The 23,315-nt window shown below is 42.6% G+C and overlaps 1 protein-coding gene and 2 long non-coding RNA genes across 5 annotated transcripts in view; 1 reads left to right on the top strand and 2 right to left on the bottom strand.

The window, feature by feature from the left end:
- WASL (WASP like actin nucleation promoting factor) overlaps positions 1–4,203 on the bottom strand; it is a 51,701-nt gene extending 47,498 nt beyond the window's left edge. For all 3 annotated transcript variants that reach the window (XM_075024977.1, XM_075024978.1, XM_075024980.1), the window contains exon 1: positions 3,805–4,203. In XM_075024977.1, the coding sequence (XP_074881078.1) occupies positions 3,805–3,924 (120 nt within the window). In that variant the 5' untranslated portion in view covers positions 3,925–4,203. The remainder of the gene's footprint in view (positions 1–3,804) is intronic.
- Positions 4,204–4,372: 169 nt separating this feature from the next.
- Positions 4,373–6,859, top strand: LOC142029846 (uncharacterized). The gene is made up of 2 exons (XR_012650041.1): positions 4,373–5,316; positions 5,415–6,859. It is a non-coding gene; the product is annotated as an uncharacterized LOC142029846 (long non-coding RNA).
- A 12,056-nt stretch (positions 6,860–18,915) lies between these two features.
- On the bottom strand, positions 18,916–22,211 carry LOC142030557 (uncharacterized). Its single transcript, XR_012650223.1, has 3 exons — positions 22,069–22,211; positions 21,044–21,163; positions 18,916–18,947 (listed from the first exon to the last, which is right to left on the bottom strand). It is a non-coding gene; the product is annotated as an uncharacterized LOC142030557 (long non-coding RNA).
- Between the last annotated feature and the right edge of the window lie 1,104 nt (positions 22,212–23,315).

The following is a 23,315-nucleotide window of genomic DNA, read 5'->3' as shown; positions in this document are numbered from 1 at the left end:
AGGCAGTACAAAATATCCATACTCCATTACCCACTTCTAATGTTATCAAGTACACACTTCTCATGTTTTATTTCCTAAGGCCTCCCACACATATAAAATTATTTCTACAGAATAAACTAGTTTTTCTTCAGTGACATTACTGACCAATATTAATCGTGCAAATTATAAGAGTACCTTATTTATTAAAAATTATTAATGGGACATCCAGCATTTGCTTTTCCTTAAAAAAATCATTCTTATTCCTTAGGCTAAAACTGAAGTGACTGATTTATAACCAAGCAGACTTAAGCAAAAACTTCCAAGTTTGGCATAACCACAAAAATATTTCATTAATATGCACAAAAGTAATCTCATAGCTCACCTTAGCATAAGTTTACATAGACTTTTATTTCTACATCATGATAAAAAAGTTACTGAAAAATTTCTGCAGCTAGTAAATTTTACACCCAACCTAGATAACCAATGTCATGTACCTGAATGAAAATTAGTTACATGCCTAAGCTACAATGAAAATCCTAAAGACCTACCACCTTACGCTGGATACCTACTGCAAGTAGTTCTGCATTTGGATCATATTTCAACCAAACTAACTATAGCTGCAGCTTTGATTATAAGCCAGTGGCTTGGTTCTGAAAACCTGATCTGTCATGGGCAAAGGTATTTTAATTGCTTATAGATTCAGATAAGCATTTTACAGCTCAGCAAGCAGGGAAAAAAGGGAGTAAAAGAATCAGTAACCTTCTGTATGTACATATGCCTACTAATCAGTGAGATTCCCAAAGTATCAGTAGTAGTCCAGAAAATTATATCAGCCTCAGCAACACGCACACAGTGATGGGTCTTCACCACTTCCCTCACTCCCAGGTAATTTTTGTGTTTACCAGCCACCATTACTTCAGATGCCATTGAAATTACGTCAGTATTGGAGTTCATAGGTTGTGAGTACTCGATCAAAATTAAGCTACTTGATAAATTCCTTTGCTCTTCCATAGAACAAAAATCGAGTAGTTGAATCCTCAATGTTATTTCAAAGTAACTGCCTTGTTATCAGTCAAAAACAGAGTGAAAGGAAAGATTGCTGAAATAAATCAGGTCCAGAGCGCCACATGCTTTCTTAACCAAGCCCCTCAGGACTGATACCAGCACTATGCCCTCCATAAGAGCACTATAAATTATTACTACAAAAAGAGTATCTAGGATCATAGCTTAATGTCTCAACTGTTCCTCTGGCATTCATTTCACTAGTGATCTAAACACAAGGTCAAGTCAAACATAACCTAAAATTATGTCAACGTGGCAGATGCACATCACATCCAGTAGCATATCCATGCCCCACACTGACAGAAACACCACCTGTGGCAGCCAGGTAGCATGGACAATTCAGCTGATGGGAAAGCAAGCTTGTAGCATCCTACGAAACTCACAAGATTTTCCTTTCTTAAAAAGCAGCATTTACAGTCTGAAGTTTCACTAATTAATAATTCAAACATGGATATTAAGAGATCAAATATCACGTACATGAGAGCAAAAAGGCATTTATCAGCGTAGCATGCCAACACTGAGTCAGGCTATAAGGTCAAGAGTATCAAGAGTACTATCGGGCTCTGACAGATAGACACTGTGGACTCAAGTTAGACAGCCAAGGCTGTTACCATCTCCAGGTGCCCATTCCACTTCTCTGATAGACATTGCCCTCCAAGGGACAGAGATGTTCAATCTGTTCATGAATTAAGTTTCCGAATTGTCACCATTCTTGGCTCATGCCACACACAGTAAGCCAAAAAAGCCTGGTTAAATACCTCTAGAGCTTCAACACCCAAGTCCTCAAGATTGAGCAGAGACCCTCAATTACAGTAAGACGAGCCTTTGCTTAACCTAGAGAGCATATAGGGCTGGGGGAAAAGGGAAAGAAAATGGCCCACAATTCGAAGAATCTCAATGGGAAAGTCACCCAAGATTCAGTGTAAATCACAAGAACGTGTAGTTTCAAGAAAAACACAAAGCAAGTCACGTCTATGAAGCTACCAACCTGTCATAAATTGCATGACACCCAGATACTGTGAAGATATCTACCTCCAAAGTCTGCTTTCAACACGCTATTTATGCAGAAAAGTTGAGAACTTGAGTAGGTGAGTGTTACAGCTGAGCGTAACAAAAATGAAAAGCGTATTCACTTGACAAGAAAATCCAAGTTGTAGAAAACCAAACTGAAAATCAACTTACACACACAAATTCATGCACTGTTTTTTAAATTTAGAGAAATTTTTTGTTTGTTTTTTTGCAAAGGTGTTAAACATATGACATGTGCGCCTGAAAGTAGTTCAGTTAATTGAAGGTGCTTTTAACAAATCTATTACTTTTGAAAAGGCATGCTTTACGGTCACACCTTCTGACCCATTTAACTTAGTCACTGTGACAGCATCTTATTTAACCCACCCCAGTGTAAATATCACCTGCTTCCTGTTCAGGTACGGCATCTTAGGCTTTTCTTGCAACAGTAAGTTTGATCAACAATACTATTTCAAAGTCCAAAGACATGTGGAACCATTACGAGTGCACGGATATCCTGCTTTAAATCACAATATTAAGTTAATGAAATACTCTTCATAGCATTACAGCAAGATGCACAGCACCTAACATTAGTGAGCTAGGCACTGGACACAGCATCAGAAGATAGCTAGGTGACATAATTTTCAGTGGCTTCCAAATAGTAATAATTTTTTAAAAAGAAGTATTTTTTCTCCCCCCCCCCCCCCCCAAATATGATTTTTCAAAAAGCCGCTTCTTTTCTAAAGGAAGTGGTTAACCTTTGGAGCCTTCAAGTAGTTCTTTAATACAGATAAGTACAGTCTTAATACAGTTTTATATTAACGTGCAAGAAGGTGTTCTGGAAACAAAGAACTTACTGATATATTTGCAACGCATTTACTACAGCATCTTTCAACCACTACGTTCCCTTATAGATAGATAGATATAAACAGGAAAAGATGCAGTACTTCTGTCTCATTTGAACGCGCGAACCTGTTGTTTAGGCTAGGAAAATACAGACTAAATCCAAGGCAGGCCTAGAACTGATAGGAGCCTTCCCACAACTTCGTCAACACTGCTTTGTTGTACCGCAGGTGCACCTGGGGCTCGCCCCAGCCTCGTCGAGCAACTGAACTTTTGCCACCGAGTCCCGCGGCTGCTCCCTTGCTGGCCAGCTGCCCCTGCACAGCACGGGTCAGCTGCGGCGCAGGGGTGAGCCCCGCCGGCCGCCCCCGGCAACTCAGCGCCGAAGAGCAGGGTACGGCGGGCGGACGGAGCCCATACCGGCCCTGGAGGCGGTCTCGGGGCAGCCTCGGCGCGCTCGGCTCCAGCCGGAGCCGGCCCGGCGGAGGGGGCGAGGCCGGGCCCGGCGCAGGGAGCCCCGCCGGGCCGGGCCGGGCGAGGGGCTCCGCCACCCGCTTTGCGGGCCGCGGCCGTCGCCATTCGCTGCCCCCGGCACCCCCCGCTCCGCTCCCACCGCCCGGGGTGCTGCGGGCGAGGCGGGCAGGGAGCGAGGCCTGCGGGGGCCGCCCCCCTCCCGGGCGCCGGGACGGGGCAGCGGAGCGGGCCGGGCCGGGCCGAGCCGAGCCGGCTGAAACTTCCGCAGCCCTCAACTTCCCGGCGCCCCGGCCGGCCTGTCCTCACACGCCCCCCTGCCCGCCCCGGCCCCCGGCCCTCCGCGACCGGGCTGGGGACGGGCTCGGGGTCCCCGGCCCGGGAGCGCCGCGGGCCGCCCCCTCCCTCCCTCCCTCCCCGCCGCCGCGGGCCGGGACTCACCACGCATTTCTTGCCGAGGAAGCTGAAGAGGCTCTCGTTCTCCTGCGGGGTGAGCAGCAGGGAGCCCACATTGGTGACCCGCCGCGGCTGCGGGGGCTGCTGCTGCGGGTTGCCGCTCATGGCCGGGGCCGGCCCGGCGCTGCCCTCGCCGCCCTGCGACCGTTGGCGCCCGCGGCCCCCTCCTCTCCTCCTCCTCCTCCTCCGCTGCCGCCGCGGCCTCACAGCAGCCGCATCGCGGAGCCTCCCTCTCGGGGCCGGGGAAGGAGGGAGGCGGAGAGGGGCGGCGGGGCCTCAGCCAGCTGCCGGCGGCCGGCGGAGGGGAACAGCCGCGCCGGTGCCGCGCCGCGCCGGCGACCGATCGCGCCGGCCCCTCCGAGAGGCGCTAAACTTCCAACTCCGGCCCGGCTCCGGCGGCCGCACGATCCAACATGGCAGCGGGGGCGGGCGAGACCACAGCGCGCGGCAGCCAGGGGGGAGGCCGGCGAGCGCGCTGCCGCCGCGACCATGCGCCGTGCGGAGGGGGGGGCGCCGCCTTCCGCTCCCGCCGCGCCGGGGCAGCCCGCTGGCCAGCGCCGCCGCCCGCGCCCGCCCCCTCAATACCTGCCAGGCCGGCCTGGCCGCTGCTGGGCGGGGGCGGAAGAAAAAGAGGAAGAAGAAGAGGAAGGAGCGGTCGCCGTCCCCGCCGTCCCCGCCGCCGCGTAGCCCAGGATGGGGCCCGGCGCGGCCCTGTCTCGGGGGCCGTGGGAGCCGCCGGGGCAGGGTTTGAGGGAAGGGGAGCGCGGGCGAGGGGCCGTGGAGCCGTGCCGGCCCGGTGGGGGGGGAGGCCGGGTCAGCGGGGGAGGTCGCCCGGGGTGCCGACAGATCCCGAAATCCGTGAAGGGGCGCTGTGGGCTGAGGGGAGGCTCGTCCCCGAGCGAGTGCGCGGGGTGGCCGGGCCTCACGCCGGGGGGACGGGGAACGAGGGTGTGCTGGACACCCTGAAATTTTCAGTGAAACCTGACTTAATCGGTAACTCGAAAATCTTCCTCGCCTTCTGTGACAGACACGGAAATGTTTCTCCGTGGTGTGCCATACGAATGGCCGGGTCGGTTGTGTTGCGACGCGTGGTTCACGGCGCTGGCCGTGCGGGGGGCACGACGGCCCGGCTGTGCGCAGGGAGGCAGGAGGGGGTGTCCGCCATCACCCTGCCTGACGCAGGCCGCTACACTCTGAGGTGAAATACCGAAAAATGGTAGTGGGTGCTTCAGGGTCTTGGGGGTCAGCTGCTGAGGAGAAAGCATGTATGCAATCAGCAGCCTTTGTCAGCTAGATTTCTCTTCCCCCTGCTTCTTTCCGTGTGACGGCAGTGGGATGGAGGTTGAAGACCTTTCAAAGCCTGAAGACCCAGAGCACGGCTGCGTTATGCCCAGCCTGGCTTTCAGCTGCACGAAAGACGTGCTCATGCTTCTCGTGTGCAAAGGTGTAAACCAGATGTCAAAATGAGCATCTTGCTAGTTTTCTCAGCGTTTTTAGGTGAAGAATGTGTTGGCTTCACATCTTCTGATAAATTCATTGTCCATCTGGAAGGTGCTAAAGCAATCCCCCCCGTGGTGATTTACTTTGTGTTGTAGGAAAGAACTGAAGAAGCACAGGCGGAAAGGAACTAGAGAAGCACAGGAGGAAAACATGTGAACACAAATCTTTGTACAAAGCTGCACTGACTTCTCTTCACATCTTCCAAAAGATCAGGCAGGAACAGATGGCAACCCCTTCTGCTCTGCTTATAGGCCCTTTTCCCTGTACTTAAGAGCCTGTAACTGTGTCCAAAAGTGTAAGGGAGAATATCGTGGAAAATCCTGAGCTTCCAGCAGAAAAAGAATTTAAAACACATGCATATGTAGGACTCCTCAATCTGCAGATCTCGCAGAAGTGGCTTGGGCCTTTGCTTCCAAAGTAGTTTTCAGCAATCCTGGGTTGTTCAGTTTTCATTCCTTTCTTGTGTAAGTATGTGCATATTTTAGTGGAAGGGGAAATATTTTAGCTAAAGAATATTGGCAGCATTTCGCTCGTTGAAAATGTATGTAAAAAGATAAAACACATGGAAGCACTTTACAAGACACTCGGTATTTTGGTGTTTTGGGTTTTTTTTCATTTAATAAAACAAGCAATTGTTTTATAGCGAAAGCCATTTCAAGGAAATTTACATACCTCTGTTGGTGGTCATAGTGTAAATAGCCAAAAATATAGTATACCTTGGATAGGTACATGCTGGTACTGTCCTCCCCTCTCTGACCGCTTAGGTTCCTTGATTTTTTTTCTCCTTTCTGTTATCTTTTGCTGTTTGTTCCTTATTGTGTAGATCTTGCCATTCAAAGAGGGTTCTGGGTGTTAGGGGTGATACATTTTTCTTCATACTGTTCTTCAACCAGCTGGCTGGTAGCTATTCGTGAGGGCCCTTTAACCTTCAGGCTCTATTGTTAGGATTTTGTTTGCTTTTTTTAATAGGGGTAGGCAGGAAAGGGAAGAAAAAAGGACTATTTTCAGACCCCGTGTTTCATTAATTATGCAAAAGCTGTTTCTGGTTTTGTTTCATGGCAAAGCATCGAGTCCTGAAGGGAAATGGAGATACCAGTATGTGGTCCAAGGGACCCACTGAAAAATAGATTTTTGCCTTTGATATTTACATTTGCAGTAATATCAGCAAAGAGCTGTTATTCCTGCATAAAACATCCAATTTCAAGCAAAGTTCTCCTGAGCAAAGCCACCAGCTAGAATTACCTGTCTATATTGTGAAGAAATTGCAGTGCTCTTTCTGACCTCTGTTAGGGAAATTGCTGTCATTGTTTATCCGAGGCTTTCCTCTGAATTTCTCACCATAGTCCTTAGGGTTCAAGCTGTGTTACCCACTGCTGATGTCTGTAACCTCTATGGGAAGCTGCTGTATTTTTCCGTTTCAGGGTACCAGTTCATAGCACCAAGGTACTGAAATACATTGGAAGTGATATAACGTGTATCGATATAAGCAAGTGTAATGATTTTAAAGATTTATATTGTTTAATAAACAGTTTTTATTATCCTTGTCAGATTTATCTTTGACAGAAAATATGTATCTCTGAATTTTGTCTTTAAATGTGGACCTCTACAGTAATTTTGCATACTTCGAGTTTCAGAGTTTAAATATGCACACAATTTCAGAAATAACATTCTGCAATTGAGAATGGAGTAAAAAGGTGAGGAAAACTTTCTACTTAAAGTTCATTTTTCTAGCACTACAAATCATATTTTGAAGGTTTTATCAAAGTCTGAATTACCTAAATGCAAGAAGAAGTTAGTTCTCATGGATTTCTTTTTTCTTCAGTAGCGTCACTGTATTTCCCAAATCTTGATTTTGTCCCAGTGCTGAATTTATGTCACACAGTTTGGTTTTCTTACTCTCCTTAAGATGAAGAGACAGTCGATTACACCAAAGAACAAGCAGGCTTAAAGGAGAATGCAGCTCTCCATAGAAAAAAATTTCCTACCCTCTCTCTTCCATCTCGTGTGATTCTCAGTGACAAGTGGAGCAGCCTGGGACAAGTGCAAACCTCACTGCAGTGACCACATAAGCGTGGCTGGGGGAAATCAGGAATGAGAGCGTATGATTACTGTCACCGCACGGGAGGGGTATGTCAACAGGGCAGCCCAGGAATGAACAAAAGAGAGGAAGGGCTAGTTTCCCTCAACACCCTTTTTGGTTGGGCCTGTAGAAAACACCAGTCCACTTACTGCAAAACCGCTTGTGGTAAGTGGAAAAAGGAACCGTCTTTGTGGTTGGAAGTGGGTTTCGGGCTGTGAAGACAAAAGTTCTCTTTTTTAAGTAAACCATGTTGTTTTTCTCGACAGAGACCTAATCAAAGAGGACTGGGTTTGCATCATTACTGAATCAATGGCAAATAACATGTTAGTTAAATGACAAGAGGTTCATTCACTTCTGCTCTGTGCACTGAACCTTTAAATGTTTAGGAATCCCAGCCCGCTCTGGAGGTAACTGAATCATCTATTAAGTTACGGCTCATTTCAGATTCAGTCACTGCATTTCCTTTCTCAGAGATTTTATGTTACCTGTTTCAGGCGGGTCATAGTCTGGAAGAAAGAGGATCTGGAGCCTATGCTTTTTTCTCTATATTGATTTCACATCCTGTAGATTTCAATTACAGAAGGACATGAATTAGCAACAGAAGTTGCAAAAGTTGACAATTAAGTTTTATTTTAATTAGGAAAGCCTCTGCTGATTCCATATGGATGTGGAAGTGTAGTGTCAGTAGGAAGAATCCTCTCCTTTTGCGGGCAGGCCACGCAGCAGAGCGTCCTAGCTGTGAGAGTGAGCAGGCTAGAGCCTGAGAACCAATTCCATGGGACAATAAGTTCTTTCATTTCTCACACGAATGCAGTCTAGGGTGCCAGCTAGAACTTTTTCTCTCCCTGTAGTGCCTGTTATGCATGTCTTTCTGTTTGCTGTATCTTTTCTAGCCCTCATTTTCGACCTCAGACTGTTTACTTGAAGGACAGTAATTTGTGCCCTTCCACTTCCCTCAGCAAAGGATAACATTGATTTTGCTTTGAATGTAGAATCCTACTTCCAATATGCTGGGGTAAGATAGGAGCAATTCCATTTTAACTTTGAAATCAGTTATGGGGAGATCTAGCTCTTTTCAAGAGCTCCTCTACAATTCCTTTGTGGCCTGAAGCATCGGACTGTATCAGTCTCCTTTTCAGGACTGTGGAGAAGATGGACCAAACAACATACTGGAATTTAAGGCATCCTCTCTCTCCTCTTAGTACTTATTTATTGATCGTTGCCTGCAGTAGCTGTGGAACAGTTCTGTAGCTGCTCTGCAAATTAGAGGAAAACATTTTTCTTTCCCCAGCCCAGCTAGCATCCAGCCTTGCATCAAAGCTCGTCTTCAAAATTGTATAGCGCAGAGTTTGTTGAAACACTCTTTTTATCCTCTTTGCTTGGTTTATACCTCAGCAGAGGTGTGACTTCCGAGTTTTACACCCAGCAATAACCATGAGTGGAGTAAATAAGTTCATTTTGATTTATCCACAGGTATTGAAAGGAATGTTTATGCCTTCCTCTAAGTTTCCTGACAGTTTTTAAATTCAATGTAATGAAGTCTCCCTTCAGCCATTAATCAGCCACCATAAAGCTCAAGAACTTCACCAGTTAAAAAAAGAAAAAGAAAAACATGTTCTTTCCTTACTGCGATCTGCAAATCCGTTGTTAGAGCACATTTCCTTAACAACAGAAATCTTGCTCTGACTTTGAAACGTCAGTTCTTGTTTGCAGCGTGACTGACCTCCCATCCTGATCAGTGTGGTTCTGACCAGGAAGCCTCGTCCTTACTGAGCAGAGGGGAGCACAGGCAAGTACATTCAAAATCCACCCTTTTTACTGTAAGCACTAAATACTATGTACGTACTCGCCCTCTAGGAGCTGGCTTGAGATCAGTTGTTTGCTCCCAATAGGTCAACGAACAGCTGGCAAATAAGTAATGCAACTCATCAACAATTACAATTTGGATCCTGGTTGATGACTTAATAACTTTCATGTAGGTTTTTTTTCTTTTTCTTTTTCTTTTTTTTCCCTTCTGTATCTGGCACATAACAACCCTAAGGAATAGGCATGAACCGCACCTTGGTTCTTGCTGGGGCTCACGCCACCAGATCCCTACAGCAGCCCTGTGCTGTGTCAGGGCTGGCCGTGTCCTGCTGGTCCTGTTCTGCTGCTGCTGCCCTCCAGGAGACCAAAGAGCGAGATCCCATCAAAGGTCAGCCTTCATCTGCAGATGGGTCCAGACCTGGGGCATCTCTGTTGCATCAGACTGTCTCTGGTGCCTTAGTGCCTCTTTAATTGTCTTGCTTCTGTGTAGTTTTGCTAGTTGATGCAAATATTCAGGGGAAAAAAAAGAAAAAGAGCAGTCTTTATGCATCAGTATTCTTGAACGCGTATGGCTCCACCTCATAAAGCAAGATTGAGAACGTGCATATCTTGATCAGCCTGATTTTTGTGTTCAGGGAGTTTACTTGTATCAGCTCCAGGCCAACTAGAGCCACTGGTGTGGTGAAATATGTTGTTTTTATAGGAAAAAGAGAATATGCTTAACGAATCTAGAAGACTATAGGAGCTTTAACAAATACAAACAGTGAAATTGAACATGCTGCAAACTGGCTTGAGAAGATGGATGAAAAACATCTTTTTTTTTTTTTCAAAACTATATGTGCAGTCAATTGACTGTTGCTTATGTTTATGATGCATCAACAAGAAAATCTGCAGTCTGTCCAGTTGGTTCACCTCAGAGATAAGGAAGTCTAAAAGTAAATCTTTGGTTTTGATTGCATCCTAATAAGTAAAGATAATCAAGTTTCCTTAAGACCTTAGGAATATCTAGAAATTAGCACAGGCAGCCAAGTTATTTTAATTGGTAGTTTCTTGGCTACCCTATTATTACGTGCAATTAAGGACTCTTCCCATGGTATGTTAAGATGGCACATACAAATGGTATCAGTGCTTTATGTGGAAATCTACTTTGCTCATGCTCATCGACTCAACCTGAAGGAGAAGAAGTTGTCCTATGAGAACTAATCTAGCTGATTTTTTCTTTTTCTAACTAAAATACTGCTGTATGTGTAGCACAGCAGTGCCTGAAGCCCTGTATAGATTTGGTGCCCAGGTGCCTTGGAAACACCTATGAGAATCCAGCGGCTGATCTGGAGGGAGTTGACATTAAGCTTGGAGAACATCCACAGGAGTCTGCCTCCTAAAATTAGCCATCCTTGAATAAATACTGATTCTGTGTGCTACAACCTGAAGTAGAGAAATTGTGTTAAGTTCCTTCAATCAATTTTCTTTCTATACTTCTTTATGACAAATAAATTTTGGAAGATGTGTAACTTTTTTTTTGTAGATGTCATGGTTCTTCAAGGCTACCATCACATGTGTTAAAATATATATATACCTCAGCTTCAGACCTACCGTTTTTCAGCTGATAGGATATTTTTGTGGATTTTAAGAGGGCCAGAACTGATTTTATTTGAACTCCAGACTTGGTTTTGCAGTGTTTGCTGCAACGACATAACATGCAGTGCTGGCCTGCTTTGTCCAGTTAGGTTTCTTGGCCTTGAATTTTCTCATATCTATTTAAAAGATGAAACCAAACATCTTCATTTAAAATACTCTCACAGTAATTACAGTACGGCGAGTTGCTGTTCAGAAACTCGAAACCTACAGCACAGTTAACAAGGCTTTCTGGGAAAATACTTGCTACTGCTATAGCAGTTCTTTCACAGAGGTCATGGCGGGGAGCCAGAGGAGGTTGGTAGACAGCTAGGCAACCAGAAAAGAACAAGTTTGTCAGCATGTACAGCTGATTACTGTGAGAATAATTTTCCATAAGCATAGCCTGCAGAGTGTTTGCTTAAGGGAGGGTTAATTTTTCACTGAACTTCCTAAAAGCTAAGCCATTTTTAACTGTGGTAGAAAGTAATTTGTTCAAATCAGATGGAATAAGGCTCAGTATGATTTTTATCCTATTTTAATACTACCTACGCATTGCAGTAGGATGAGGTATGATATTTCAGTATATATAGGCAATATAGGATTATTCCCATAATGATACATTCTGACAATTATTTTGGATAGGTATTTTGATTTCTACTAGCTACAGTGATCAATTCAGAACAAGAAAACATGAGAAATGTTCTTAGTGGCAGAAGAGACAACCTTTAGTTATTATGTTCTCCTGTTTGTACATGTCGTCTAGATTGCCAACGTGTAACCTTAAGAAATAAATTCATTTTCTTTTCTAGGTTGCTTATGGTTATAATCGTAGCGTAACCCTGTGCGAATATGGGTGGTCTTACAAGTTTTATGGTGCTCTGTAACCCAAAATCTTTAACCAAGTATAACTGAATCATAGTTCCAATCTCCAAGGCAGGTTTGGGTCTGTTCAACTGCTGCACTGTATCTATACTTCTTCTTTCTCTGGCTATCTCTGCGTGCAAGGTCAAGGCTGAAAGAGAGTATTACGCAGGCCTGTGTCGTATGGAGGCTTCCTTCACACTGAAATAATCCAGTGTTAGCTGGTTGCCTGAGGAATGGTATAAAGCAGATGGACTAGAATAAATGCATGAACTCTAAACTTTCAAAAATCAGGAGACAAAAATCGATTCATATTTACACTGAAAAAATGTTTTTGATGAAATAATAACCCACTCAATTTTTAATGTTGTTCTTGAATATACAGAATATTTGCCAAAGTCTCTATAACCATGTGTGGTTTATTTCAAATACGATGCAATCCATAACCTGCGGCCTGCTGAATTTTGCAATATGAGCTGTCTTTATCCATTATTTATTGTCTTTGAATACGAGGAGGATCAGAATATTAGACAGAGAGAGCACAGTGGCTTTGAGGATGAGTCATAGGAATGAGATGAAATTCTGTAGGGATAAGCGCTGTGCTGCAGTGTCTCGGTTGAGAACGACTGAGGGGGAGTCCCGGGAACAGCTGGGAGCTGCCCTGGCAATGCGGCCTTGGAAAGGAGATTGCAATCCCGGGGGCTTCGGAGGAGAGATTCCCGCTCTAGCCGGGGAGGTATCAGTGCCACTGTGCAAGACCCTAATGCACCTTGTCAGGAATAATGTCTGTGATTCTCTGCCCATTTTCTAGAAGATGAATTTAGTTTGGAACAGGTTCAGAGGAAAGATAGCATGTCTGGGAGAATAGGGAAGAGGTGATGAGGTATCACGGCAAAACAAAATGACAGAAGACCTGAGAAAATACATACGTGTTTAAATATAGTGTACTTCCTGATCATTGAATAGATACAATTTCTGTTGAATAGATGTAATTTCTGTGCATACATGTAATTTTCAAACAATCCACAGTGGCTGCCTCCTCGTTTATCAGGTGATGAGGGACTTTAGGAGGAACACATTAGAGAAGAAATATCTTTTTTTTAAAGGAAAGGGCAACATTGGTTCAAGAAATTAATAAGGGATACATTTAGACAGAAATTTACCGATTCCAAACTGTGAGGATAGTCTGTAATGTGTCTCCAGCAAGATTAAGTGGGGGCAAAATATTGAACTGCTTTTAAGCTGGAGCTCAAGACATTTATCAAAGTGATTCTATAAAGTGTTGCTTTTAACGCCAAAGGACAGGACTCAATAAGTCAGAAAATCCCTCTAGTTTTTCTGCTCATATTTGTCTTTTAGGTATCTTACCATCTAAAAAGTAATAATAAAACCAGTCACTGCTATGAAAGGAATTCAGAATCCTTCTGTCTTAAGTTGTGTAAAAATAATAAATGATTTGGGGTCTGTTGGAGAACAGTAGCTTCTAAACAAATCTGTCAAAGCTTAATTTAAGTCTCTGTTTAGTCTGCAGCAGTGAAATTGCTCTGAATAGAAAATACATGATAAAATATGTCTGACAGGTCTTGTCAAAAAGCTTTTTCATTCTATTTAGCACTTTCCAATAATAGACAATCTCTACTTCATTTACTAAAAAGTAATAAAACTGCTGAAGCCAGAACTTATTGCTGGTTAGTTTAAAACAAAGTTTATAACCTCTCTTTACAGTGTACTGCTCACTCTGTATGTAGAAGTCAGTGGTTAAATAAAGTCCCTCTGGGAGGATGTTTCCATTCTGAGTCATAAGCATTGGATTGACAACCTTTATAGAAATTTAAATGCAATCCTATTAAAAAATACACTTCTACAAACGCTGAAGGATAGATTTCTTTCACTGGGTGCGGGGGCACTAAGCTGCGGTATCTTGGAGAACAGCTTGTAGAGAATTTGTGTAGCTATGCAAAAGCAGTAACTCTGGGAACTGCTGGGCAAGAACACCTCTAGCATCCCATCAGGAAGATGGACTATCTGATGGTACACGACCCACCAGGCAGCAGCAATTATCTAAATGGTGTTTGCCCACAGGAATAAAGCAACAGCCATATAAATAAAAAATTGTTGTGTTTTCTTTCAGTATCCCATTAGAGATGGATATTGTTCTTGCAAGCATAATTTGAAACTAGTATATCAATAAAATGCAAATAACTATCACAATACTTCCAGATGCATATTTTAAGCATACAAAATTTAGAAAAATAATTTCCTCTAACTTTACTTTGTGGATTCATCAACATTTGCTCTATCTCCCATAACTATGAATTTGGCTTCGAGTTCACCCTCTTGCAACTGCAGAATTTAGCCACAGGTTTTACCCTTACAACCTCTGGCTAACTTATAAGTGAAAAATGTAAATGTGCTAAAAATTATAAAAAAATGCAAACACCATTCTTGTCACAGAAAAATAAGATATGCATAGGGGAAATTAATTTTTCCAACATTAAAAAGAATAGTTTGGCAAATGTAAAGGCCAGGCAACCCACTCAGGATGCTGAGCATACACATTGAGGAGGAAACCAGAGCAATCACAGATGATATTGTACTGACGCAAAGGAAGAATGCTGAAAAAAGGAGTTGTGAAGACGTTGGACAGCTTTCTGGAGCAGCAGAGAAGACAATACCAGTAGGCTGGGAGTGTGTGAGATTCCTGTTCTGATCGAACCCCAGCACTCACAAGTGCCAGCGCACGATCACACTGTGGTGAAGTTGCCCCTAGTTGCCGGGCTGGGCTCGTGGTGAAGTCTTTGGACGCAGACCCTCCTTGGTGGTAGGCAATTCTCAGTGTGGTTCTCAAAGCCTACACAGATTCATGAGCACAAACCCCACCACTCCCAACATAATCCCTTCTGCTGGTCATGCAGATGACGTGCAAATCGTTTCTTGGTTTCACCCTTCCGCTATCACAATCTCTAGATCGCTTCAGATATGGCACTGGTGTTAGTTCCTGGGGAAGGGCATCTCAAGGTGACCGCAAGCTGTATGTGTGGACACAGACTCTGCACGGCTCAGCACTGGGCTTGTCAGAAGTGCCAAAGAGAAATGCAGTGAGGCCCTGCCACTGTTAGAGAGTACTGCTATTGACACTTTCTGTCTTGTAGCAATTACTTTGTTCACTGTCTCTGCTTCTACATGTTATTTCTTCTTTGTTAATTTAAAGCAAACGGTTGCTTACGGTTAGTGGTCGACCGGTCTAACTTTCCCTTCTCCCTCAAAAGCACAGTTACTAATAAAAGTTCAAAATTTGTGCTTTGCTGTACTTGTTTTTCTCTTGATGAAACTGAATAGCTAAAGTTATGCCAAAAGTTTCAACAAGCAAACAAACAAACCCCAGTAAACAATCCACACAAATGGGTTGTGTTTCAACACATGCTTCTGAGCCAGCAATCAGAGATTTAAAATATTTGGAAACAAAATCGTCCATTAACCAATGCAGTCCATAAAGTTAATCAGCCATAATATACTCTCTAAAGATTAGCAGTACTTTCACACCAGGGGGTAACACCTCTCCCCCCCAGCAAAACAGGCACTTTACAAGTCTGTAATGCATCAGTACTTCTTGTCTCATGATAGCCCGCCATCCAGAAAGCGGCATGCTCATTTAGAGTTGCTTTCATTGAAATTGCCACATATTGCAGAGATGGGAGCATTTGTGTGTGTGTGTGTGTGTGTATATGTATTAGTACATATATCATCACCGATTTTTCTTGTCCTGCACTGCTGTTCCAACAGGAATGCCTCCTGGCCACTTAAGTAAAGGAAAATTCTCACCAGAGAAGAACTATTTGCCTTCAACAACGTTGAAGAACATTGTTTGTCTTTGGCCATACAGATGCCTATTATACTGGAACTTTTGCACCAGCTAAGGCTGTAACTGAACTTTTAATGGGGCTGTACTGTCTGGATGAGGTTTTACAGCCCAGGGCCTGAGGACAGGCAGGACTTCCAAGATGGTAGAGCTTTTTCTTAGAAAACTTTGAGTAGCTCTGCTTCCTCACATGGATTTTTGAAGTCGCTGCTGATCATCCAAGATAATTTGAATACAAAATCATGTGAAAAACCTCCTGCTCTCAAAGTGCTGATGTGTTTGTAGGTTTTGCAAGCAGCTGGCACGTAAATGTAAACATGTAAACCTCCTCCTTTGGTAAACATTTACAATGAATCAAAGAGATCTGTAGTGGGTGCAAGTTGAGCTTAACTGATGTATGAGAATTTAAATGCACTGTGAACCTGACTGGCTCTCCAGTGTGTAGTCTTACCTGCAGTGAGGTAAATGAGATTTTTGCTAATGAAAGGTGTAGAAACAATCCTGGACCGACAAACAGCCATAGCTCAGTGCTTAACCCTTGTGTATTCTCTTTTCAGCCGCTGCTTGTTTTAAGACTTAAAATCCTACACTATTCTATCAAAGCCCTTTTTGATATATTATTGAAAAGAATTCTGCCCCTTTTGAGCTGAATGGAAGGCAGCGAAGGTATAGAGACCTGATAATAAACACTAAGATTTTTTTAATATATGATTATTGAATTAAGAAATTCCAAAATGGTTGTGTCTTGTGTTATTATCTGAACGTTAAATAAATCTTTTTTGATTGATAGATCTTAATGATGATAAATCTGGATAAACCTTTTGTTGTCTTCCATTTCATAACAGTAAATTTATTTCCAGTGTTTCTAATGCTCCCCCATTGTGCCCCATCACCATTGCTGAAAAAGAGAAACTATATTCAGGTGTTGCCTGTTCTAACACAGGCAGATCAAGGAAGTGCAGTGAAGGCAACAATTAACATGGCAATCAGTATGATGAATGGCGGTGACCAAGCTTTCTGCAGTTATAAAACCAGTGCTGGGTTCTTTCAGTCTCACTCTAAATTTTGTTGAAACTGATGAGGCAAAGTTTAGAGGATTTTCCATTGAAATTACATGGCTGTCCTTAGTCTGTGATGATGGGCTGCAAATGGCAGGAGAAGAGCTTTCAGGAGAGGTTCCATCTGCATCATGCTTGCTGTTGGGCCCAGGGTGCTGCAGAAACAGCTTCTAGTCCCAGGGACATTTTCAACCCAAGAAATATAGCAGGAGATGAAAAGGTGGGTGGAGTGGCTAGCATTTAAATGAGCCAGGCTGCTTCTAACATCAAAAGATTCAGTCCAAGAATTGGCCAAAGGGTCAACCAGATTCTTGCCTTGCCTAAGGCAGTATTTCTGTAATGATTTTGGTCTATGCAAATGCTTACTACAAATGTGGAGTCACGGAGCCCAGGCAAACTCCTAAATTTGCCGAGGGCTTTGTGTTGGGCTGGGGATTGTCCTCTTTCCTTAAACATTGAACACTTAACTTCTAGACAGTATATCTTACCCATATTACATCCATACTGTGTTTCTATAATTTTTTGATTTTCTAATAAATGTTCTTAGTTTATTGCACAAGATTCTGATGTCTTTCCTCATTGGGTGAATAATTGGGCTGGTTTGCTACATTCACTTTAATATCTCTTGCTTAATCCCTACAAATTCACAGGTAGCTAATTATGGCCTTGCTAAGTAAAATTTTCAGGAAGTATTTTCTTATGATTTGCCTTTACAACTTTATATATATGTAAGTATATCTCTTTACATTCTTTTGCTTCTTCATGATTAAATGCTGCCATTATTTTACAATGTGCATCCATGTAGTGCCCTGGCATATCTCTTCTCAAGAGAAGAGAAGATCATAGGGAGGAAGTCTCAGATGGGATATATCCCACCTGGAATCCCTCAGGTATTTCCTGAGTCAGCAGTTCCAAAATGGAGACCTTCATCTCCTTGAGGGTAAGGTGTGGCATAAAGCCCAGATGAATAATCCCCTAGCAGCTTAACCTTCAAGAATTGGAAACTCTGAGAGCTGTGTCCAGAAACATGTGGGTGCCAGGTGTGTCCAGCCAGGCGGTGAAGGTGGAAGCACTTGCACATTGTCTTTTTTCCCGCATGAGCTTTGGGCAGCAGAAGGCTCTAAACTGCTGTCCTGTGTCACGCCAGGAAGATGGGCAAGACCTGTCCCACCTCTTCATCTCACCAGAGAGGATCTCCATGCTTTGCTGGTGTAGGGGAACTGTTGGGCAGCAAAACCAACCAGCCTTCTCGTTTTGTCCCCACACTTCTGGGAGCAGCTAGTCCTGCAACAGGGTGAAAAGAAGGAGCTCTACCTGGGTGCTGTGAACTTCAGCTGCTTGTTCAGCAACAGGGAAATGGCCTCTGAGTTTTGCTTACAAGGAGTAATGCCAATGCAGGACTGTATTCTTTGCATGAGGATCTGATTTTGGAAAGAAGATACTCATGTGCTTTACAGCCCAACTCATATTCTGGCACTTTGATTTGGGAAAATAGCTGCAATTAACAAGAAATATCTTAGGGTTAACTTGCATTTCAGTGATTAAAAAGAGCAGTTATTGTTTCTTTGCACATTAACTTTTGTGAATGCCATTTTATATGTACATTTACCCCAGACAAAAAGAACTGAAAAGACCTCTAAATGTAAAGCTACCAGTGCTATAATATACAGTTCCCCTCATAGGTTCACCACAAAGGATCATGCTAACCTCTTGACGCAGCATGTGCAGCCCCATATTAAGCTATTTTAATGGCTCTTAATTCAGTTTTGATCTTTAGAACTTGTTCTTGAAATCCATATATAAGATAGTCTGTATTAAGTCATTTGGAGCGTTGAATTAAATATCATCCACAGGGCTCAAAAAATCTTGATAATGTCGTTTATATGAGGCACAAGGGGTGGGATTCATTCATTTGACTGCATGCAGATTGTTCCAGGAGCTACCTACGTCTATACTAATCACATCATTTTCCCTTTATAACCAAAGAAGAGAAAGAAGCACTTGAAGGGTATGAGTCAGCTGATCTATTTCAGATATCTGGTATATGATGAGATGAACTGCACCTTAAAAGCTACTATTACTCCATAGTGACTTCAAAAGGAGCCTTGGTGACCGGTTCAGGTATAGACATTTCTACGGGTGATATCTAAAGAGAGGTGAATCCCACTGAGATGACTGATAGTGATTATGGGCATGCCTTTAAATAAATGAGCTCAAGCACTACACATTTTACTCTTAGCCCTACAGCTGTTTGCATATTAAACAAGCTGGTAATGCTCTATCATCATCTATTCTTGGTCTTCTCTTTTCTGTCTCCACAGTAGGTTGCTGACAAGTTTGACCAGTCCTTTAAAAGTAGAAGAAATTAAGGTATTTAAAAAAAGAAAAGACTGAGAAAAATTAGTCTGCATCTTGATAATTCTCAGAGTGAAGGCACAGGTCAGTTTTTAAGCAAACTGAAATCCTCTATATGTGGATTTGAACAATTTTGACTCACTTCTGGGAGTAAGACATTGTCATTGCAAATGTAGTCATTATTTTATTGATAGACGTATTTTAGCTTTTTTTTTTTTTTAATTTTCTGGGGCTGACCTCAAATAGTTTCAAAAATCATTCATAGACATTAGCCAATGTCTCAGAAATCTGTGTAGCATTGTAAGTTATCAAAATATTGTGCACTTTTTGCATAATAGAGCACAGCTCTGCTCTAAAGTGTTCTGAAACAATGATTATTTTTTAGACTCAAAAGGCTATTCTGTAGATTTATGAGAACAAAAAGCGGGGGGGGGGGGGGAATGAGAGAAAAGTGAAAACCAACTAAATTTACTAAAGAAAAAAACACTTTCATTTTCAGCCACAAGATGGTGCCACTTCCTCAACGTAAAGTGCAATTTTCCTTTGAAAACAATATAAAAATGACACTTAGGAAATTAATCCCCATGAAAAGGGTCATGGAGTGCATAAATCCTACTAGTGCCTTTAAAATAGTGTTTAAATGGGATTCAAATGACATATGGTCCTCGTGCTGGCCCTTTCCACAAGAGTAAGATACATCCTGCATGAATTCAGGGACGTATTTGCTAATCTGTGTGACAAAAATAACCTGTTAGTGCATATTGTCACTGCTAGCTCTTCAGAGTCACATCGCTCAGTCTGAGCGGGTTTCTGTTTCTTTCTGTGCACAATAAAAATAATAATTTAGCAAATTTCAAAACGTCATATCTAAGAGAATGCATTGAAGATGGGCGATCTGCACAAATATAACTGCAATTTAAGAAGAGTGGGGTTACCAGTGTGTGGCCGAGAACACATCTGAAAGTCTTTGTTGCTGGGAATGATTAATTGGGTGGAAAGCTACCAGCTTTCCCTTAGGTTGCTGCTGGGTTTACAAAGTTGGCAGTTAGATAAAGAAGACAAAACACTGCTGACTTTTAAACTAAATGCATAGGAAGAGTAAAAAAGCAGATCATTCTCAATATCACTTTTATAGTCACATCAGAAGATGACCTTTTTTGATGATAACTGCTGTTTATTATTATTGTCACCTTATTAAGGGTGAAAATCTGAAAGATTAAGAAACCAATTTATGGTTTTCACTTCATCCATGAAAATATCTTCCAAGTCAAATACTGAAATGGCAGGAGATGGCAAAAGAGGCAGTCCCTTGGCAGCTGTCTGCACCCATTCTCGGCTGCCCTTTACTCGTCCCCTTCCAGTCCCTCTGGGACAGTCAAAGAAGTGCAGGGGAGCAAAATAGTGTGGAGGGTCTCCCTGCTTTTATTTGGGATTTGAGCGCCCCCAAAATAGCGTCTAGTGATGCGAAAACATTGGGCAAACTCGACCCTGTGCATCATTGCCAGTCCAACACACGATGAGAATATGTTTTAATTTACTAATAGAGGTGTAATTTTGTGTTTTGTCATGGAAATCCTAATCTGTGTTTAAGGTGGAAAAAAAATCAACCTTTTATTCAAATGAATTGTGTGCCTGATTCCTACTGAAAGTCAAAACACGTAGGCTCCTACATCTCTCAGGAAGTCTTGTGAGTTTTATTTGAGAGTATAATCCAAAACTCTTTCTGTTCACATGGTTAGGAACAGTGGGGTGAATGACTGAAATGGTTTCAAGGGGTTTTTTTTATTGCCCAACGAACTCTTCTGAAATACAGAAACCCTGATACAAGTAGCTGGATGACAAAGCATGAATTTGCCTCCTAACCATGAAGCAAGTCATTGTCTCGAGGTAATTCCCACTCACACCCGGCTCCTGCCTGGCCCAGGTGATACGGTGTCATCCCTATGGTAATCCCTAATTCTGGAGGGAACAGGTTATTCACCACCTGAAGTACGTTACTGTCCCAACGGGTGTCAAAAGGGATCGTTTACTTCAAATTGCGTAAGTACGGGATTTTGCATGACTCAGGGTAGTATGAAGGCTCCATACCTAGTTTGTTTAGGTGAGCTGCAAGCCTCAGGATGTGTCCTGGTCTAAGTCATGCAGGGTGTTTCTCCGATGCCAAAGTAATCCAGTTCCTTATGGGAGTTCCCCATATGCATATGCAGCCTGTGCTTGAAAAATGAGAATAAGTTTAAAGATGAGACACAAACTCTTATGGAAAATTACTGTACTACTTCCTTGATTTGCACAAAAATCTGGATTTGAGGTTATGCTGCAAGGCCCTTGGTTTTTACTAGTTATGCAAGAAGCAAAATTACATTTCGTTTTTTATTGAAATGCCAAAAAAAAAGGAAGATTAATAGAGAGAAGGAAGAAAGAAAACAGAAAAGCTTCAAAATTAAGGTTAAGATTTTCAAAGAAGTGGATATAATTTGGGCTAAATCTTGTTAGAAACCTCAGTACAACATATTTCTAAATAGGTCCACTTTATAATATCATATTTTTTATTTTATACCATATTTTTAGAGGAAAAAGCCCTCTCATTTGGTAGTCTTTAAAGTCATAGTTAATGCCTCTTCTGTGGAAAAAAAAAAAAAGTGTTGATTTCAGACAGTGGCTTTTGTGTTTCACAGTTAAAATTGAATCACGTTTCCTTGTAAAGCAAAACAAAGCCCTCTGGTAGGAAGGGGAAGGAGGAAGGAATAGCAAAGGCAGGAAAATATAGCTTCTGTATCTGGGTAGCTTTTGGAGCACATGATCCAAACTGTGTTTTTCTGGCCAGGAAAAACATTTGCCTTTTTGCTCTTATTTTCCTCTCTACAATTCATGGAAAACTTTTTTTTTTAGTACTAGATCTGATTGTTTGGGACTGGTTTTTAGCTTGCTGTGCTAAGCTAAATGTAGCAGAGTTAAGGCAATCTGCCTGGCTAAGATGGGTTCTCAGACAGAAAGCAGAAAGCATTGAGAAAAAATAATGCAAAGAAGGAAGAGAGAAGCTGGAAAGGAGTTTTGTACATTAGAAGGATGGTTATTAGAAAGGGCTCATGTCAGAGGCATGAGATGGGTCTCACCGTGACTGATGGCTCGTTCCTTTTTGGTGCCAGGGCTGCTGAGCATGATCACCCTTGCAGACCCAGCTGCCCCAGGGTGTGCGGAACAGCCCTCGTTTGTTCTCAAAGGCAGTTCTTGGTTCAGTGTGGTGTAACGAAGGTGCGCAGTGCCCGTGGATTCAGGGTGCTGGTTCACCGTTCTCACATCCCTGTTTTGTCTTCAGCGCTTTTAGAGTCTTTCCTCTTTCACCTCCCCCACACAAAGAGCTTTTAAAAGGCCAAGGGGCATGACCAACGCAAAGACTTCTGCAAATAGCTGTATTTATCATATTTCTAGGAGCTAACAAACAACTTTTTGACAACATTTTGTGAGCCTGAGTGTTCAACAAAGAAAAGGGCTAAATAATTTCAGAAAAACAAATCTCTTGGTTTTATTGGTAGCTTTATTGTTACCCTCTCCACTTATCCAAGTTCTGGTTTACAGCACAGACTTTAGAAAGTGAGTCTAAAGTGCGAAGTGCATTCTGTGAGCAGTGGGTTTCTCATTATGATTTCTGTATATATATATACATATATATGTATATAGATAAGCAAAGACTTATTTTCCACAAAAAGTTTTTTCTCAAGTGCTGTTTAATTATTTTTTATTAGCATCCAAAAGTACTTATTGTGGAAGTGAAAAAATCTTCTTTTTCAAGATGGAGGAATAACCTGATCTCATGAGTTTTCTATGACCCTGCTTGTTTTCATAGCATGTTAGAAAATCTATGAAAATTGTGGAGATAAGATTTAGCCACAGGCCCCAACTTCTGCTTGCTGGCTATACAATAGAAACAGAAGAAAGTTGCCTTGCAGAAGTATGTGGGAAGTCATGGCTGTTCTTTAGCTTCCTCTTTAGTCAACATAAATTGACATTTTTTTCTCTTTATTCATTTATCTCCTGCTGTTGCTTGAAAGTACCGTCAGCCATACAGGCCTGTGAGTCAGCCACCTCTCTGCATGAAGCTGAACAATAAATTCCATTTCTTCCTCCTTGCAATTTAAATATAACTTCATTCCCCTGTTCAACCAGGAACAAGGTCTGTTACTTGTTCTCTTCCTGTGTGATGAGATTACCAACTCCCTTTGATGTGACAACAAACATTCATCTACATTCAGAAAAAAGTGAGTGCACAACACTTTTTTCTAAAAGAGTGCCAAAATAATGGCAATATCACAGAAAAAAAAAATAGGAAAAGGTCTTTGAGTAAAGTATCTCTTCAGACAGC

Source organism: Buteo buteo, chromosome 4 (assembly GCF_964188355.1).
Source record: "Buteo buteo chromosome 4, bButBut1.hap1.1, whole genome shotgun sequence".
NCBI classification, from domain to species: domain Eukaryota; kingdom Metazoa; phylum Chordata; class Aves; order Accipitriformes; family Accipitridae; genus Buteo; species Buteo buteo.
Note: the sequence above shows the minus strand (reverse complement) of the source record. Positions and strands in the feature narration are given on the sequence as shown.